The 21,379-nt window shown below is 37.9% G+C and overlaps 1 protein-coding gene across 5 annotated transcripts in view; it reads left to right on the forward strand.

Moving 5' to 3' along the window:
- tbc1d4 (TBC1 domain family, member 4) overlaps nucleotides 1-21,379 on the forward strand; it is a 46,201-nt gene that overhangs the window by 15,042 nt on the left and 9,780 nt on the right. The window contains exons 8-17 of one of the 5 annotated variants that reach the window (XM_066685848.1): nucleotides 455-571; nucleotides 1,896-1,946; nucleotides 5,072-5,277; nucleotides 6,899-7,051; nucleotides 10,022-10,170; nucleotides 12,161-12,367; nucleotides 15,689-15,850; nucleotides 17,777-17,935; nucleotides 19,608-19,852; nucleotides 20,665-20,824. In XM_066685848.1, the coding sequence (XP_066541945.1) occupies nucleotides 455-571; nucleotides 1,896-1,946; nucleotides 5,072-5,277; nucleotides 6,899-7,051; nucleotides 10,022-10,170; nucleotides 12,161-12,367; nucleotides 15,689-15,850; nucleotides 17,777-17,935; nucleotides 19,608-19,852; nucleotides 20,665-20,824 (1,609 nt within the window). Of the gene's footprint in view, nucleotides 1-454; nucleotides 572-1,895; nucleotides 1,947-3,979; nucleotides 4,398-5,071; nucleotides 5,278-6,898; nucleotides 7,052-10,021; nucleotides 10,171-12,160; nucleotides 12,368-15,688; nucleotides 15,851-17,776; nucleotides 17,936-19,607; nucleotides 19,853-20,664; nucleotides 20,825-21,379 lie in introns of those variants that run through there. The other 4 variants (XM_066685849.1, XM_066685850.1, XM_066685852.1 and 1 more) reach the window with 4 other exon arrangements.

Genomic DNA, 21,379 nt, shown 5'->3' on the forward strand with positions numbered 1-21,379 from the left:
ATCTCTTGCTAGGGCTCCCCTAATTATCTGGTGCTACCAGATGAGGTCAAAGGCTAGCATGTGCATCCTCAAAGATATGTCAGTCCAGCTACTGATTCATTTCAGACTAGTGCTAACCAAAAAGTTATTTGGCATTTTTAACCACTAGAGCGGAGCACTAACAGCCCAGACCTGCTACATCAGCTAACAGATGCTTTTACTCCGATTATGCTGAATTATATGGGGAGCAGTAGGGCCAATTCTGCTCTCTTTGACCCACAGCCAAGGACAGGTTTAATCTGTTTCCAGGAAAAAAGATTATCAGTGTACAGTTGATATCAAAGCATAAAAATGGTTTTATAAAACAGCCATTGAAATTTTAGGTTGTTTGCTTCATGGATTTTACATTTGTAAAAATCCAAGTTAACAAATCTCCTGACTCTTTATTTACTCTGTATTTCATCTCGCACTGTAGCAGAATGCTCCCAGTAACACAGGCCTTGATAACTCAGCTGGACGCAATAAGCTTGACGTACTGAAGAATAAAGCACGCAGCTCCCTCACCAGCTCTCTAGAGAATATCTTTTCACGGGTGAGTGCATGTGTTTTTGCCTGCACCCGTCTGAGTCTGTACATTTCTCATTGATACAGGAATACGGATTAACCTATTTATTCTGCTGTGGTGACTTAATAATACCTTTGTGTACACAGTATTTTTAGATGCTATCTGTTTTGTTTCTTTTTTTTCCCGCAATAGAATGGGTGAATATACAATATAATGTTTTGATATGTAAGCTGTGATATTAATAATGCAATTTTACTTACATTTTTAGTATCTTAGATCTTTAGAGATGTACACCAGTAAGCCATAACATTATGACCACCTTGTTTCTACACTATCGGTCTGTTCTGTGAGCTCAACTGACCATACAGTGGCACTTTGTAGTTCTACAATTACAGCCTGTAGTCCATCTCTTCCTCTGCATCCTTCTTTTACTCCCTTTCACCCTGTTCTTCAAGGTCAGGACCCCCACAGGACCTTCACAAAGCAGGTATGATTTGTGTGGCTGATCATTCTCAGCGCTGTCATGACACTGATTTGTTGGTGGTCTGTTAGTGTTAGTGTTGCGCTGGTACAGTGGATCAGACACAGCTCCTTTATGGTCAGTGGAACTCAAGAGTATGGACAGTGAGTGTAGGAACAAGGTGGTGGATATAATGTTATGTTTGATTTGTGTAATTGATCAATGTTATGTAATGTTGTGTAAGTGATCAACGTTATATTCATCATATAAATAAAATATTGTTATATTAATGTTACCAAGCATTTTTGGTAATACTTTTATTGCGTGAGCTTTATTTATGGTACACTTGACTTGCGTAACATGACCATTTAAAACAAGGTACAGTACCAGTTAAATGTTTGGACACGCCCACTCAAGGAGGGTTTTCCTTTGCTTTGGGACATTCATCTTAAAATATTCATTTTGTCAGAAATACTCACTGTGTGAAATATATCTCTGCAGATTTCCTTCAAAAACGAAGTGCACGTCTCCTGAAAAAATGGAATGTGAATAATTCAAAGCATTGTCTTTTGAATTAATGTCAATATAATATTTGGATAAGAGGTTACAGACAAATGAATAAATGAAAAACCTATTATATTTAGGTTTTAGTTTTTTATTTATTTTGGTTGGAGATAAAAACTTTTTTTATATTTTAGCACATTTATCACATACGTTTTATCACATTAATATTACCCTTTTGTGTAGTGTTTGTCTGTTCCAATACAGCTTGTAAAATTTGTTTTTTCATAACATATCAAAATTGAATGAGAATGCAATAATACTGACATGTGGTTGCTCTTTGATTGAACCAACTAGAAAAAGAATTAAGTCCTGTTCTGTCTCCTCTAGGGGGCCAGCCGAATGCGCATGCGACTAGGAAGCATGGGCAGCTTTGATCGTGTGAGTATCTTCTCTAGACTCTACTCCTCCACAAAGATTGTGTTTGTGTGTTTGTGTTTTTGACATCCCTTAATGTCCACTTTCTATCTCTGGCAAAATTGATGGAATCACCACAGTTGCAGGATGTTCACCCAGCTTTTTATTTTGTGGAAGATGACACCAAACATTTTTTATTGCATAGCAGAACATTCTGTCTTTGTAATTCACACCTCCAAAAAAAAAAAAAAAATCAAAATGATCTGAATTAATGGCATTTTTATCAGGTCACAATTAATACTTTGTTGCTTCTTGTACATTAAGCCAGTTCCAGCTCTCTTGAATAGTTTTCTGCGGAGTAAACAAAAACAGGATGAACAGCATCTTAGTTTGATGATTCAAATATTTTTGCCAGGTGTAATTGGCGTAAATGGCTTTGTAGAGTCCTCTTGGTGCCCAGGCCTCTCTCTCACCCTCAGCTAAGTATTGTCTGTCTCACATCAGAATGTGAAATATGAGGTAAGTGTGTGAAAGGCCCTCTAGGGTCCTTCTTCCACGTGAGCCTTTACATGGCCAAGTTACACTGCCTGCCTGAAGTCTTGCAACTCTTGCTGGAACAAATGGTATCTCTGCTTTCCCACAGTGCAAACACTTGAGCCTATTGCTTAACCCTTCACTCATGCAGTGAGGCCTACTAGATTCTGTATTAATGTAGTTTTATGCACACACCTTACTGGAAGGTTTGTCTCAAACATTTTCTGAAAATGTTTTTATGCATTTAAAAAAAAGAATAAAGGGCAGAGTGCAACTGTGTTTGTGAAGAGTTGGTTGTTTTCTCCTTGTGTCTGCATAGGTTTCCTCCAGGTATTTTGATTTCTACCGACAATCAAAACACACATGTTGGTTGGTGGATTAGCTGCACAGAAGGGTTCACAAGTGTTTGAGTGACTGGGTGAATGCCTAAAGCAATGGTACTGGCACCCTGACTCACCTTGACCCTGAACAAGATGAATCAGTTACAGAAAATGGATGATAGTCTAATAGCCAGGCTGGTTGTTAAACTAGGCTGTGTTTTGGTGATATGTTTTAGGCCTTTTAGTTATGCACAAAATATGTGTCTAATTCGTGACATGCATTAGTGTGTCCTTGCATTTTATTTATTTATTTTTTGTCTCCAAACAAAGTTTAGTCTGTCTAGTCTCCTGGTCGGTAGCGGTTCTAGCTTGTGTGGCACCCTGGGTGAACCCAAATTTTAAACTCAGCCAAAACACACAAAACAATCACAGAAGTTGCTCTGCTTCAGATACAATCGCTGGACGTGTAAAAGAGATTCTGAGTTCTGTACACAAAATTGGATACGTTTCTGAGAGAGCGCTAAACTTTTCAAAATAGATAATTTTGGCAATACAAGGGCAATACTTTGTCAGTGACCTACTGGAGAATGTTACTCACATTAATTTACTGATGTAATATTCAAAGGTCACAAATATGTTTTTATTTTGTTTTTTCCTCCACCTGTGTTGCCCCAGCCAAATGCCACTTAAATTGCTACCCTGGGCGGATGCCTAAATCCATCACTGCCCTTACTCACAGATGGCTGGATTTTCTATATTATTCCAAGTGTGGATGTTGTAGTATTCTACATTATGAAATCTCTGGTTGCATGTGACTCTATACTGCAGTAGGAAAAATAAAACCCTGCGTAGATTTGAGTAGAATGATTTGAATCAATTTTGAATCTTTCAAATTAAATCTTTCACTTAAATTTTTCATAATACTTACTTGTAGTAACTGAGCAATTACATTCAGTCTCAGGATTTATTCCTAAATATTAAACACACATGCTTAAGGCTTAAAATGTTGGCACTCATAGCCCCGAATGTGTCATTTCCTGCATTGCTATATTTGTAGAATTCTTTACTAAAGCAAACACCACTATGAACAGTGTGATATCTCTCCTTCGGGAAAGCAAACAGCCAGTTGAGGTTGTTTTCTGTCATTATGTAGTTCAGATAATCAGTGTTTTCCCAAATTTAGCCTTGGCAGTGGCTGCCTGAGTGGAGAAGTTTGTGTGTGGGTGTGTGAGGAAGGTTGTTTTTGCATAAATATACTGAGAATGCAGTGGAGGAGAGTGTCGTGCAGACGTTACTGGTTTCCTGACCTTGCTGAAAACTGTGCAGTTTGAAAGCATGGGTTCAGGGCCAAAATCATGAGGACAGGAAACTGAGTGAGGAAGAGACCCAGAGTGGGCCTTTCCTATAACCAGAATAGTAAACAGGCTCAGATTCTCCATTGTGTTCAGGTGCACCTCAACTGACTCATGCATGTGTGATATCCATGGTCACAGGACACGGGCCATTAGCATACAATAGATCAGAGAGCATGTGTGCAGTCACACTGCCTCCAGACCTGCCATTTTGGACTATGGTAAAGCCTTGGGCTACACACTGAAAGGGGGCTGAGAGAGGGCCGCCGGTGAGTGGAAACTTCATTTCAGCATAGTTGATGTTTTATGAAGTGTTTAACTTACTGTTGCTGTTTCTTTTACGAATTAGGTTAACATGATATAGAATAAATTTCTTGTTACAGTTATACTGCTAGATATTCCAGTTGCAGTATACCTGTCAATAAATGACATTACTCACAACTAATGATGGGAAATATGATGATATGTTTTGTGTTTGTGATTGGTTATGTCACAGTGTGCTTGTCTGAGCATACATATATAACACTGACCAATGTTTGATGACCGATACTAGAACTAGTGTGTCATTAGTCTGATTTAATTCTACTTAATGCAATACAGTATGTGAAATTGTGAACAAATATTATTATTGCCTTATATAATAATAGTCAATAATTCATAATTTATTTTCAAAATTAGATAAACATTCATCATTTCTCTCAAGCCTTCCACTGCATAAGACCAGAATCGATAACAGTTAACAAATGATAAAAACTATTTGCTTACTATGTCCAGTTCTAGTATCAATACAAATGGAGTTGTGCCTGCTCAGTCAGGATTCTGTTACTTCTTCTAATACTTACAATAGCTTCAGGGATTTGTTGTTTTACCTGACTGCACATGGCATGTGTGTCCCTCTTATAAATTCCTTATTGACCAGTGCGCTTTGACTCTGACCACACAGCAGGACGACTCTCCCGGTGACTCCCCTCCAGGGACCCCTCCAGGTTATTTGGAGGAGGACCCAGATGCCCCTCAGTTCCGTCGCAGAGCCCACACCTTCAGCCACCCACCAATCAAGAAGAGGATCTCTTTCACAGACATTCCAAACCAGACCAAGGCCCCCCTGCGTAGACAGCAGTCTGTAGCTCCAGAGCTGCTGCAAAGCAGGTAATGCATCACTTCCTGCCTTTCTCTCACATGATCGTCTCATGCTGTTTATATCAAGCTTATCTCACTCATGTGATCTCCCTGTTAAGACATATAAAGTAGATTTAATCAAAATTGCAGATTTCTGGGTATTAAGAATATCTGTATTTTGTTGATAAAATCTGAACAGTGAAAGTCAAACCCAACGTAGAGATCTGGCTAACACAGTGAAAAATGAGGGTTTTAGGAAGGATGCCGTTATCATTGGCTTTTACAGTACTGCTGAGTAGTTAAGTTTATTTCCTCTTGTTTTTACAAGTGTTAGCTGTGATACATGCTGCAGAATCAAAGGAACATTTTCATATTTGAGGACTTATGCATGTATGCTAACATGAGGCATGCCATGCTATATTTCTGAAATTATTACTAATGCAAACAAATGACCAAATCATTTTGGCACAAATGATTAATTTTTCTACATGCACCTTTGATTATGACAACAATTAAATAATCACTTTATTAAGGCAACTGATTATTTAACTCCAAAAAGGGAATGCCCTGATATATAAAAAAAAAATCAGCATAACTTAATATGAATTGTTAGGGTAATTTTTTCTTTTTTTTTGGGTCATGTCTAGAAAAATGTTTCGTTTTTACTTAGTGTCCAGTGAACCTACATTCTACACATACATACATTTTGTATTTAAAGTTGATAAACGTAAAATTAGAATAACATTTTCTGTGGATTCTGTTGTGCAACAAAGCATTTGTTACACCACTCTATAAAAATATGTAAAAATATATATGTATAGGAACAGTACACTTTTAGGCCCCTGAGAAATAAGATTTAAACATTTGTTTATATGAGTGGTAAGAGTCTTAATATTGGAAGAAAATTAATTATAAAATATTATGAATAATATAAATAGTGAAATTCTGTGTTAATATGTTGATTTAACCTTTTCCAGATCTCTTGTCTCATCATATTAGCACACAATTCATCTACTACTTTTTAGAAAAGTTTTTTTGATCTATTTGTTCTTGTATTTATTGAAAATAAATAAGTTTTTTTACAAGCAACACAGTTAAGAAGATAATTTTTTAAAATAAGAATATTCTTAGTTACCTAATATATTTTGGACATATTATATAAAGGTTAGACAGATTCAACTTTATTGTTATTGCTTAGTACATGAACAAGACAATGAAATACAGTTAGCATCTACCAGAACTGTATATACCAAGTAATAAATACAGTGTAGAGCAGTTACATAATTGTTAAGGAAAAGTTCTAATATTGCTCTAGTCACTAATATTTAGATATAAATATATAAGCGAATATATATACAGCTAGAATGTATAAAGTACAGATACTTAAAGGTGCTTCTGACTTCTGTACATTTCAGAGACATATGAATTCAGAAAAGCTTTTTAATAGGAAATACATTAGCATACAGATGTAAAAAAAAAAAGTAACTTATTGCTTTCACTTTACAATATATTCACAAACCTCCAACTGCTCAGCTGGCAAACTCCAGCATTATGTCCATATACAAATGAGCTCTTTTTTTTTATCCCTGACAGGTTTTTTTTTTTTCTTCTTGCCTGTGGTAATGTATGTTTGTTGTGGGCCTTCTTTTAGCCCGGTCAGAGTCACGAGACAGCGCAGTGTGTCTGAGGGCGAATCGTCCTTCAGCCTCCCCTCCTCCTTCAGCACTTCCACTTTCCTGAAAAGTTTTTACCAGGGCTCCCTCAGCTCGCTGGCCTCCCTGCCGGACAGCGCTGTCCTCAAGAGGTGAGAGGGGAAAAAAGAAAATCCCCCCACAGCCCAGAGACAGTGCAGTAACAGTGCAACAACACGGTCCCTCTGGGGCTTTGGCACTGGGATGGCAGCAGTCTTCTCTGTATCTGTCTGGTCTTTAACCCAAAGGCTTCTGTCTGTACGCTTGTCTCCTCTCTAAGAGGAATTGCTTTTCTCTATTTCTGCACTACCAGACTGTTTGTCAGCAGTGGGAACCAGTCAAAGCGATACTTATGTGTTAGCTTCCTTAAACTGCATGACTCATTCTTTTTAATTTTGTGTTGCACCAAGTACACATTATATTAAACATATTTACAACACTAACTCTGTGGTAAGTAACTCACTAATTTACTCTGCTGTGTGAGTAACATACTACCAAACACATACTTACTTACTCATGGCAAACTGACACGGCTTTCTATTAAATCTGGTCTTCACTGTTTTTACAGTCTTCAGTAACAATAGTTATTTATTAACTGTAGTCATTTATCATCTATTGTCTATTCATCAAAGGACCCACTTATCTTTTAATATGGGCATTTTTAACTGATTTATAATTATATTGTTTAGATCTATTCTGGAATCCATGTCTTGTAAAATACTAATGAGTAGAAATGTTTATATAATGAATAATTAAGAAGTAAGTTCTTTACTATTGTAAAGTTATATTTGCAGTTAACGGGTTCACTACCCATGTGTTGTAAAAGGCATTATCATTCATTCATTCATTCATTATCTGTAACCCTTATCCAGTTCAGGGTCGTGGTGGGTCCACAGCCTACCCGGAATCATTGGGCGCAAGGCAGGAATACACCCTGGAGGGGGCGCCAGTCTTTCACAGGGCAACACGCACACAGTCACTCACACATTCACAGTATAGGGCAATGATGTATATTTTCTCATATCTGCACTGCATTTCCTATGTGTAGGGAAGATGATAGTTTTTGTTGTTATTTATAACGTTAAATAGTTCATTATATTCTTTATAAAAATGTATTGTGGTTATTACTAGTAGTTTAAGAATACTGACAATTGATTTACTGTAATATATTTTACCAAATTGTTTGATCCCCCCCCCCCCCCCCCCTCTTTTCATTCCTAAAAATGTTATTGAATACTTAATATTATTTTATGATTGATTGATTGTTTACTGTGGATATATATTTTTTTAATGTCACACCTTTACTATCTCACCCATCCCTTAGTCTTAGGCATGTGGACCCTGAGATAGGATGTTTGTCTTTGATCCATTATTCACAGCAGTTGTGTTTTATTGTTGGACTTAAATGCAATATTCAATACATTGCACAACATGGCTACTTTAACATACTATATTCTCGTGTGCTAACCTTAATCTGTTGATATTTTTGTACAATATATGCAAATGGTTGAATGCAGCAGGGGGACTGTCAGAAAGTGAGAAATATTAAAGGGCAGAATTTCCATTTCAGACGTGACCATGTCCCCGGTCTGTCTTTGTCTATGTGATGGTTTCTTTTAATTAATTTCTGAGAGCGCATGTTCTCTTCTTACACCTAAATCCCTGGTTGCCCTTTGAAGTTTGCCTTACACCTTCATTTAATCTGCGACCTTAACTCAATACAGCCTTACTCAGGTGAAAAGATTGGCCTGTGACTCTAGCTGAAGGTCTAAATAGAATCCAGACTGTTCAAATTTACTTTTGTAGAGGTTGCTCTGTCGATCGGTACAAAAACGTGTGTGTCAGAACAGTGCTGATTAGGTTAACTGAGGTAAGTGGCACATTCTGGGAAATAAATTAAATTGAAGCTGTTGAAAAGTGGCTAGCATGGCTCTGAAAAGGGCTCTGAATGGAATAATCTGGACAGAACTCTGGGCATTTTCTTTAAAAAAAAAATCGTCTTTCTGATGTTTAAATTTGTTTGATATGTACAATATGCTTGATGTTGTAAATGACAGTGGCAAATCATTTCCTACCATTTAACTTTTATAAAAACCCCATTTCCAAAAATGTTGGGATGCTGTGTACAATATGGGCAAATAATATAAACCACATATTTCATTGAATATTTCAAAAGACAGCATTTGAAATGTTGAAACTGATTTTTTTTGTTATTATTATTTTTAAATAAAGTATATGCCCATTTTTAATTTGATGCCAGTGACATGTTCCAAAAAAGATGGAACCAGGAAAAAAGACTGGGAACATTGTGTAATAAAAAAAAAAAAAAACTGGTCAGCAAAGAACCTGGGAATTTCTTAATCTACTGTGTGTGTATGTGTGGGTTTCAATATTTAAATGTTGCCTTTGTGTTGTTTACAGCTGCCTATTAATTTTTAACATAGTTGACATAGGCTTTTTAACCTTATATTTAGGCATGAACAGTGAGTGTTCATTTATTGAATTTTTTTTTCTTTCTACTTTTCTGACTAATAATGGCTTTTAGGCTTTTGTTTCTGTGTTATTACATGTTGCTCTGAACTGTGCTGTTATGAAGTTTTTATTTTGTTTCTATTAGCTAATGTAAGGCATTGCATTGGAGTGCAATTCTGCCCAATAATAGATTTGATTTTTTTGCCTTAAAATCATGAGAAAAATATAATTGAACATTTCCTTCAGTATTTTGAATTGCTAGATAAAGCAAAATCATCTGATTAATCAGAAACCACACCCTGATTGCCTGTTAAGAATAGAAATAGAATAGAATAGAAAGCCTTTATTGTCATTATACACAGTACACATAGTACAACGAAATTGGAAGCTGCTCCTTAAAAAGTGCCCACAGTGCAATATTTAAATAGAAAAGTTATTTTAAAAACAGTATTGAGATGGTATGTACAATTTCTCAAAGTTTCTCTTCGTTATGTCAGTGACATTTTCACTGACATAAGGCAAAAATAGAAAAATGTATTTGGGTGGAGTTTCGCTTTAAGGATTTGCCTGTGTACTCTAACCAACTGTGTGTGTGTGTCTGTGTGTCACAGTAATGAGGATGGTAGGAAGAGGACTCTGTCCGGCTGCAGCAGTGACTCTCTGACCGCCGTTACTCCACGCAGAGTGTCCTGGCGTCAGAGGATTTTTCTGATGGTGGCTTCACCCACAAACACGTCAACTGCATCTATGCATAAAGCTGGTACGTAAACACACAAATATGTGTGTATAGACACAACATGACACCCTTCTTCCAGTCCTGTTGTTTACAGTCAATACTGTACAACTAATAATTGGTCTTTTTTGCCTTTGGGCATCTTATGTGCAAATGTATCCAGACATCCCATCTTAACACTGAATATAGTTCCTTTACAGTGCAGCCATATCAAGTCCCTGATACTGCTCTATGGAGCAGTGGAACCGCATATTCTGAAGTGATAGAGCACCATCCAATATTTTTAAGATGAGTTAAAATGGTATTTCTGATCGGAACTCATCAAACATCAGTGCCTGAGCTGAGTAATGCTCTTCTGGTTTAATGCAGTTATGTCTACACAACATTGCTTCATAATCTAGTTGTGAAGCCATCCTGGAAGTGTAGAAGCTGTTACTGCAGCAAAGTGGTAGGTGAGGGTTTTGCATTGAACTACCTATTAATAGCCTCCTATTGATATTAAAAGAGCAGGTATGTACACTTTTGGACAGGTGTGTTATCATTCTTAGTGTAAAATTAATACTCAATATTCATATTCAAGCTTGTATTTACAACAGCCCACCACATCTCATTATATTCCAGCTGTTTATTAATATACACCAATCAACCATACCATTATGACAACCTCTTTCTGCTACACGCACTGTCCTTTCACTCAGCTCCACTGTCCACAGGAGCACTTTGTAGTTCTACAATTACAGACCGGGGCGGCACGGTGGTGCAGCAGGTAGTGTCGCAGTCACACAGCTCCAGGGTCCTGGGGTTTTGGGCTCTAGTCCTGCTCTGGGTGACTGTCTGTGAGTAGTTTGGTGTGTTCTCCCTGTGTTCGCCTGGGTGTCCTCTGGGTGCTCCGGTTTCCTCCCATGGTCCAAAAACACATGGTAGGTCGATTGGTGACTCAAAAGTGTCCATAGGTGTGAGTGTATAAGTGTGTTTCTCCCTGTGAAGGACTGGTGCCGCAGTGATTTCAGGTGGGCTGTGGACCCAATTGCGACCCTGAACTGGGTGGACAGTTACAGACAATGAATGAATGAATTACAGACTGGAGTCCATCTGTTGCTGTGTAAACATTGTTTGCACCATTTCACCAATTTCTTCAATGTTCCAGACCACTACAGAGCAAGTATAATTTGGGTGGTGGATCATTTCTAGAGCTATAGTGACACTGACATGGTGGTGGTGTGTTAATGTGTGTTGTGCTGGCACAAGTGGATCAAACACAACTGTGCCGCTGGAGTTTTTAAAACCCTCAGTATCACTGTGGGCAGCCTCCTGTATCCACTAATAGAGGATGGCCAAAGAAAACTGTGCATCAACAGATGAACCACTGTCTCTGACTTTACATCTACAAGGTTGTCTAATGAGGTAGAGTTGACACTAAGTGGACACGTCCTTGTATTCAAAACGGACCTCTATATTTACTATGTGTTCTATTATAGGGAACTGAATTCAGGATGGTAGTGAATGATTTCAGACACTAACACGTGTGGGTTTTTCAAACAACGCAGTGGGTTATGGATAATCAGATATCTGCTAGTGTACATGGGTTGTACACTACTTTTTGCAATGCATTGTGGGATTGTTTAAGTGCACTAAAAAGTGCACAAAAATGTTTTTGTACACTATTTCAAAATGGTGGCCCACCAAAATAGTGTACTATATTGTCTGATTCACTCATACAAGCACAACACACACAACAACACCTGTTGTGTTCTGACTATTGTCTAACAGGGTGAGTGGGGGGAATATAAAGTGTACAGAGCAACAAATGGACTATAGTCTGTAATTATAAAACTACAGTGGACCCATGTGTGGTCAGTGGAACTCAGAGAACGAACACTGAATATTGAGACAAGGAGATGGTTGTAATGTTATGGTTGACCTGAGTTCTTCAACATTCACATGATGTAAAAATAATTATCTTTAGTTTCACTGTATTTTTATACCATTGTTTAATATATATTTACATGTTTTATAGATATGGATGGTTGTGAGTTACTGCCCCTCTCTCCCCGCACCTCTGCCCATGGGCAAAGCACTCTAGACGGCCTGCTGCCCTCAGGGCAGGGCTTTGGAGGGGAGACTGGCTGCCGCACTCCAGCTGATTACAGAGCTTTGTGGAAGAAAGCCATCCACCAGCAGATCCTTCTCATACGAATGGAGAAGGAGAACCAGCGCTTGGAGGGTTAGTGTCATATATATTCACTGATCAACCACAAGATTATAACCTCTGGCATGTGAAATGAATAATCTTGATTATCTTGTTACAGTGGTACTTGTTAAGGTGTGGGATATATCAGGCAGCATGTGTACTATCAGTTCCTGAAGGTGATATGTTGGAAGCAGGAGAAATGTCTAAATCTAAGTATCTGAGTGATTTTACAAAGGCCAGAATGTGAATATCCCCAAAACATCAGTTCTTTTGAGCAGTTAATAACGACCAAAAATGCTCCAAGGATAGACAAACAATAAATTGGCAACAGGATCACTGGTCCCTAGGATACCTTGATCCACGATGGGAGTGAAGGCTAGGCCATCTGCTCTGATCCCACAGAAGAGCTGTTGTATCACTGATTGCTGAGATGTGTAATGCAGGGTATGATAGAATGCTGTCTGGACACAGTGTATCACAGCTTGCTGAGAATCAGACTGTGTTCCCATGTTAACCCCTTTATTACGTTGTGCATCACTGAGCCGTCTAACCATGTTGCTGATTCAGTGGTTGTCCTTCCTTAGACCACAATTATTAGTTATTATTCACAGCATAGAGGAAACGCACTGCAAGGCAAGCCATGGCAAGTTTATTTACCGAATGCAATGTCTTTACAAGGGCAATATATATGAAGGAAAAAAAAAAAAAAAAAAAATATATATATATATATATATATATTATGTGTGTGTGTGTGTGTATGTAAAAAAGTTTAAAATAAATAAAATTGTCATTGCCCGTATAAAAGACAATAACTTAAAGATGAAAGCAAATGTAAAGAAATAAAAGTAGGCTGCATGAAAAATTAGGTGCAATTGTAGGCAAATGCACAGGGGAACAAGATCTAGATTTGAAAACTGCGAGGTCTGAGGCAAATCTAACAACTTCTGGGAGTTTGTTCTAAGAACTGGCAGCATAGTGACTGAAAACGTCTGCAGCCTGTGTCTGGGCAATATTAGCTGACCAGTCCCAAATGATCTGAGGCCTGCTTGACCCCTGCACTTCAAGTAGCACAAGGCCTTTTGTTTTAGACTGGTCCTCATCAAAGTGATTTTTTCTACGTCCACTTTGTCTACTTCAAGAATTGACTGTTAACTGGCTGCTTAATATATACCACATACCTAATATATACCAGTTTTGCGCACTTCAGTGATCAGTTATTTTAATCTTGTAACTGATCTGTGTGTACACTAATATTTATTCTTTCTTTTTACAATATTTGTCACCAAACACACCATCATTCTTAGTTACCATGCTTATTATAATAATGAAAATATATAACATGCCTGATTGCAATTATTAATTTTAGTTTGAGTGTTTTTATATAATTGGAGTGTTAGCTTGCAAATAAATAAATAATGTGTGTTTTTACACACTATATATTCCTCTACTATAATCCTCTTCATATGTGCATGACTATGACTACAGTATAGCAAAATATTTTCTGAGTTGTCTGTTCAAAAATAGTATTAAAATCAAATAAAATTAATAATCATCTGTATAAAAATAATTAAACATAATTCTAATCAGAGAATGTTAACCACAAATTATATAAAAGAAACACACACACACACACACACACACACACACACATTCTCACATACCCAACATACATCCACATCCTTTTCAGACTTCTTTGTGCTAACAAGAATGTGGAGTATTTTCATCTACATGCTTTATATACTCTCCCCCCGTTCTGTACACATGCCACTATATTTTACATACACACCCTTACACATAAACACAAGATTAGCACATGATTCCATCATCTATATGTTTATCTGGGGCATGGCATATGTGCTTTTATCACTATAGTGCATGTTGTTTCACATGGTGCTGGGTTGGGTGGGTTGCACCCACATTAGGTGCCATTACATTCACTTAGACGTTTCTGCCTTTCACCTGTTTTAGTGGGTCAAGTGCTATTGCCTCTGTTTGTGATTCCGGAGCAAAGATATATTTAGACTGGAATGTCTGGATTAATTCCAAGTATATCTAAGATCATATTTTAGATCACATGACTACAGTGGACAGTTTGCATACAAATTTTACTTTGTTAGTGTGAAATCCTACTGTCAGTTGTGGATTTTTATTTCAGCTAAAACAGTTATGTTTAAGGTTTGCTCTCAACTTCTAAAGTGAAATATTGCCCTCTGTTGGGCATCATGGTAATATTTTCACTTAAGTGACTACTGTGCCCCCTCTTCAACTCTTCAATTCCTTTATCTCTCTTTCCTTAATGGGATGCTTTATTTATCTGAGTCCACTATGTGGAGGACCTGCGGTATCTGAAAAGACTTGTTTTGAGCAGAAGGTAAGAAAAAGCTAGAAAGCTTCAGCTCTGACTAAACAGTTTGTAATGCTTGTAGAGTGTAGCATGCTGACCTTTATCTAAAAACAGAGAAGAAACATGTATTGCATCTTTAAAAGCAGACTAACTAACTACAAGTTTTAAAATGAGTTTAACCCAGACGAAAAAGTGTATTTCAGCCACTTGCTTGTCTTATTCGTCTATCTTTAGTATCCCTAGTGGCTTGAGTGTCTTGTGGTCTAATTTATTGTGTGGTTTATTCTTCCTTCTTGGCCGTGAGGATTGAATTTCTTTTGATTAGAAGCTTAATGCATTTCTAATAGCAGTGCGTAATGCCTAAGTTGGCAAAGCTGCTGTTCCTGGCTTAGTTGCTTGAGTTCTCCCTTGTGTGCTTCTTGGGTGTGAGAGTACTGTTTTTCTCCCAGTACTGTAAGTGGAAATGTTTCAAAGCAACCATACAACCGTATCTGAAGTTTCTGCTGCATCATTTTCTCTTGCAACTCCTCTGTACTCAGAGTGATTGGCCTGATGACTTATCCTTTTACTCTCTTCCCTAAGAACTGATTTAATATTTTTTTTCTCCCCTGTGCACAAGCTAGGCTGCATAATATCGTAGTAGCTAACAGTTACTACATTCTTGGCTCTTGCAAATCTGTGTTCCCAAATTAATATTAAAAATGTCATTGTTGACTATATTTTTAAATAATTGTTTTAATTATTAGGCAAATAATCATATTTCTTTACAGGTTATAAAAATAATTTAGGAAAAAAGTACATTCTCTGGATTTGTACTAATGTATTTATTGTTATTAGAAAGAAAACATCACTAAAACCAGGGAGTAAAATTTATTTGCAATAACCAGCAGGATAATTGCAGTTATGGTGGTTTTTCTGTATAGTGTTAAGCATCAATAATTCCTAATCTGAGAGTAGGACTTGAGATCAACAGTTAAGATTGCGAGTGTGTGTCTGTCCTCTCCATTTAGCGAGCCGGGATGAGCTGCACATTCGTAAAATGAAGCTGGATTATCAGGAGGTCGGTGAGTGTCCTAAGGAAGTGCAGGCTCTGTGGGAGAGAAAGCTGAACGTGCCCTGCAGAACCAAAGTGCAGTGGGACAAAGAGGAGATCCACACTGCTCTCTGCCAAGGTAAAAACACAATGCTCAGAAACACTCTTCAGAAATTAGCTTATTTCCAAATATTTTTGTATCTGTATCCTTTTGTTTTAAATTTTTTTAACCTGTAGTTCTATCATTGGGAATTTGTAAGATTGACTCTGGGTGACATTTAGCAAAGACACAAAATAACCTAGAAAAGAAAGAAGAAAATAGTGATTGCCTTCGAGAGCGAAAGCTTGTTCCAGTTAGGACCTGTCGGAGTGGTGTATGGTATAGTGGTATGTAGCTTTAGAACTTTGAGTAGCCTATCACCGCATAGTCCATCGATGGTCCATGCATTTTCGTGTTCTTCTAGGCATAATTTGTATGTGTTATGAATATCAATATTCATGTGCTCTGAGGTGGCACAAAGAGAATGTAAACATCTATATTTTAAGAGATGTTTATAATCATTTTTCTCTTTTTTTTTTTTGTATTTGAGGTGAGCTGGACTAAGTTGTAAATTGGGGGATTGTTGTAATGTGATATTTGACACTTCTCAGCATTAACTCGCTGCTTGTGCACCTGGACTGCATTATAATTACTGAAAGACAAGTTAGTTTCTCGAATTCGCTCCAGACCTCATAAATTTACACGTGGTGCCTCAACAGTATTCAAGCTTTTAGAAGTGGCCAGGGGGCCGTCTCACAGACTGGCCAGCATTGGGGGTGTATGGGGGCAATGTAGAGCATGGCTTCTCTATACGATATTATAGGGGCACACAATGTGTTTATTATACACAGTGAGTGTATTGTGTGTGTCATATACTAAAGATTTGTTACTGGCAACCTCTTCAAGGCTAACTGGAGATTGTCTTTGTTTACATTGCCATGACAATGATACTGTCAGTTTTTCTCAGATTTGACCTACTCCCACCCCTCAGAGCAGCTGAAGATTTTTAGAGCATTTAAACATGAATATATATAAAATATTAAAAACCCAGATATCTTAAAAATATAACAATATTCATAATTTAATATTATATGTTTAATATGATTAACTTTTTATTTGTTGTTTGATCAACATGCAGGGTGAGTCAATGTGAGGATGAGTTGCAGGGCACCCTTTTAATTGAATAGCAAATAATGGTTGAGGGGCCTGTCTTTTAGGCAATGTCTGGAACACGACCACCATCTTGAAAGCCGTCATATTGGATCAAGGGCAAATTTTTCCAGTGGGAATGTGTTCATGTAGCATATCAAAGAAATAAAATGGTGTCCTGTGACATGTTTAGTATGATTAAACTTCATGTCTGACTTTACCTATCCTTTGTCCATTTTTTTTATATCAGAGTGAATATGGAATTTGTGTATTTTTGTTTATAACAGCTTCACACACTTTTAAATTGTACCCTTAAAAACATTTTACATTTTTTAATTTGTCTTGCTAATTAAACATTCCCTTTGATTCAATTCCCCTTATGCACCTATAAAAGATATAAAAATTATTTTAATCAATATTCATTCATTCATTCATTACCTGTAACCGCTTATCCAATTCAGGGTCACGGTGGGTCCAGAGCCTACCTGGAATCATTGGGCGCAAGGCGGGAATACACCCTGGAGGGGGCGCCAGTCCTTCACAGGGCAACACAGACACACACACGCATACACACACATTCACTCACACACACCTACGGATACTTTTGAGTCGCCAATCTCAATACCAATGTGTGTTTTTGTACTGTGGGAGGAAACCGGAGCACCCGGAGGAAACCCACGTGGACACAGGGAGACCACACCAACTCCTCACAGACAGTCACCCGGAGCGGGAATCGAACCCACAACCTCCAGGCCCCTGGAGCTGTGTGACTGCAACACTACCTGCTGCGCCACCGTGCCGCTAAATTTAATCAATATATAAAACATAATAATTTATCCATAATTTGCTTTTAAGGAAATATTTGTATGTGTGTAGGTGTGCCCAAGAGTCGTCGTGGGGAAGTGTGGCTTCTCCTTTCTCAGCAGTATCGCCTACGTCACTCCCTCCCTCAGCGACAACAGCCCCCAGACACACCTTACCAAGATCTACTGAAGCAGCTGACAGCCCAGCAGCATGCCATTCTGGTGGATCTGGGTCAGTATACACCCTCTGACTCTGATCATTAACACAGGACTCCTGCTGTTCATTCAATAAAATCATGGACCACTAAAGCACTAAGTTACATAAACCTCAAATACTGTTGTCTCCTCCTGCAAAGGCAAATGCGGTAAAACAGGCTTATTCCAGGATCATAAACCGTTTAATAAATTTCAGCTCAACTTGCTTGTAGTCTTGCACTCTTCATGTTCTAGAAGCACAGAGTTCATTGAGGAATGCATCTCTGTTTCCACTTCTGTAATCATAATTTTCAAAGTAAACTAATCCCTGTGTGAAATGCAGAGATGTCAAAAGAAGCACAGCTTTATCATCTCACTTTGGAGACCATAATACCTGCAGACTAACTAAGAAGAATACACAAGCTGGTGTGAGCAGCCGTTTAAAAAAGAACAGATACAGAAACAATAACAGTTTTAAGGAACCCACATTGGTTTATTGTTACGGCTCAGAATGACTAGAGTAGAATGAGTAGGTAGCCAAAAGTCTGTAGACACCCACTTGTAAATAACTTCTGAGTTCAGAAGAAATACTGAACAAGTTCATTTCTGTAGTGGCTGAGAACATGGCTGAAAGACTTTGATGGCATTAAGCCACAGAATCATTAATGTGGTCATGTTCTGATGTTGAGATCTGTTCTTGACCACAGATACCACTTCAACCCATCAAAGGTATTAGATGGTGACCTATCACAAAATGTACTGCACTACAGCTCAGTGCTCTGTGCCTTTAATACCCCTTTTAACCCTCTTGCGGCATTGGGCGTTAAGGCGAATCTCACTTCTTAATCATATCACTAGCCCTTGTTTTCTAGCATTATCCAGCCATTTGGACCTGAGTTACAAGGTGTAGTGTTTAAAATCTCCCCCTGTGAAAGAGGACAACCCTTCAAGAGCCTGATGTGTCATAAAGAGAACATAAAGAGCAACAGTTCAGCTGTGTTCTGCTGCCAGTCTGTAGCGATAACAGAACATTCGATATTATCCCCCACTGAATTCAGTTGCTTATTTGGTGGTTTTTGTTCAAAACTTCCCCTTCTACATTAAAAGTTGCAGTAGCCACTGGTGCTAAAATGTAATTGCCTCACCATTTAAGGTGGTACTGGGAATGTTCTAGCCAACTACAGAGACATTGGCATGCTAATAGCAAAGTTTTACGCTTATTTATTAAGGAACTTATTGCATTGAAACCATGTGAATCTAACATAAAATGGCTATTGTAGTTTTAAAGGAGAAAATAATGACATTTGTTGCTTTCTTTGGTTGCTTGTGCAGACATCTTCCTGCAGATTTATAGAATATTCATAGTCAAGTGTACTTCTGAAAAATCACATTCTAAAATACTAATTGTGACACAACATTTGTGTCAACAATTGGTGCACCTTAAATAAGCATAAATCACCGATTAGAGATGTGTTGACACATTAGTGTATTTCATATAACAAGGAACTTGCAGTATGACCTTAAAACCTTTATTTTCAAACACTTGTTTTCCCATTTGTTTACCTTAAAAAATTTTAAGGTGAACATTTTTTCTGTAGTTCTGTCAGTAAGTAAAGAAGGCCATAATTTTCCTTTATTTTCTGATGAACAAACTTTGTTTTACCATTTTCTTCTCTCTCTCTCTCTCTCTCTCCCTCTCCCTCATGTAGGTCGCACATTTCCCACACATCAGTATTTCTCTACTCAGCTGGGTGCGGGTCAGCTATCTCTCTATAACCTGCTGAAAGCTTACTCCCTGCTGGACACAGAGGTGGGCTACTGCCAAGGCATCAGCTTTGTGGCTGGCATACTGCTGCTGCACATGAGTGAGGAGCAGGCCTTTGACACGCTCAAATTCCTCATGTACGACCTGGGCCTGCGCCGCCAGTACAGACCCGATATGATTTCCCTGCAGGTGAGGACCCTGCGTGAGAAAGTGTGTGTTTCTTTTTCTCTTCTCTGTCATGTTTTTAAAATTTTTTGCATGTGTTCGCCAATACACCAGGCCATGAAGAATGTAGTAAGACAGGTTTTTTTTGTGTAGACTTAATGGGAACAATAGGTGAACTGTGCAGCAGACTGTTAGATGAGAAGTTAGATAGATGATTACCTAATTTGAACCACAGATATTCACAGTAGAATTGATAGGATTGCAATAATAACATTAATATTTGTACCTAAATATGCCAGAGCTTAATTAATATGTAATAATATCAATCAACTATTGTATTGTCACTGTGATATAAAACAAAACAACATCCGTTTGTTTTTTTTTCCCTGAGGTTAAGTTTACTGTAGCGTTACATAAATAAAATCAGTTCTTTTGACTGTAAGAAAAAGTGTCCTTTAAATTTAGATTGACTGTTCTGAGTAACGCTTTAATGGCATGCCACCCCCACGACTCACAGTGGTATGCCTTTCAGCTGTGTGCTCTCAACTTTCAAAAGCAAACAACATGCAATTACTCGTATTTACCCCACCTCTTCCCCAAATCTCCTACACTCATTCTTCAGTTAGCCTCCTGTGTTCAGCTGTCCCTCTCTGGTTATTCATCATCAGCTGCGCTAATGTTTAATCCCTCACACTGCTGAGAGAACCACCAGCATAAGCAGCACTTGCCTGGCCAGAGGGCATACCTGAATAGACTGAATCTCTCTCTCTCTCTCTTTCTCTCTCTCTCTCTCTCACTCTTTCTCTCTCTCTCCCTCTCCCTCTCTCTCTGTGTAGATCCAGATGTACCAGTTGTCTCGTCTGCTGCATGATTACCACCGTAGTCTGTACTCTCACCTAGAGGAGCATGAGATCAGCCCAAGCCTGTACGCCGCACCCTGGTTCCTAACACTCTTCGCCTCACAGTTCCCCCTGGGCTTTGTCTCTCGCATCTTTGGTATGTAAGCAACTTGCAGCTTGTGTGACATATGTAGTGAATCTTAATCCTTATATAAGTATAATGCATCTTAACTCTATATATAAATAATATATTTATATAATATCTTAAAATGTGTGTATACGCATACACGCGCACACACACAAGTTTTAGTATATTAGTTAACACATTAATGCATGTGATTAATCTTGAATTTATTTATTTATTATTATTTTTTTTTTTACACAAATCAATCATTTTACCAAATTTGGTCACAACTACCTCCCATTATTCACTCGTTATATAGAGCATAGTAACATATTAGCAGGTTCATTAGGCGATGTAAACTGTGTCGCTACTTTTGAGTTCAAAATTTAGTTTATGTTTACGCTGAAAATTTTATTAAAATCTCTCTCTCTCTCTCATGTTATTTTTTTCTCATGCCCCACTTAATCCACCCATTTCTCTCTTATACATTTGTTGAAGCTGGAATATGGAAGTGTTTTATTGTTTGGCTCTGAGCCGATGGTATGTGGATGTGTACTTAGTTTATCTTCAGAAGCAGGGGTGGAGATT

The sequence above is a fragment of the Hoplias malabaricus genome, chromosome 12 (assembly GCF_029633855.1).
Source record: "Hoplias malabaricus isolate fHopMal1 chromosome 12, fHopMal1.hap1, whole genome shotgun sequence".
NCBI lineage: Eukaryota > Metazoa > Chordata > Actinopteri > Characiformes > Erythrinidae > Hoplias > Hoplias malabaricus.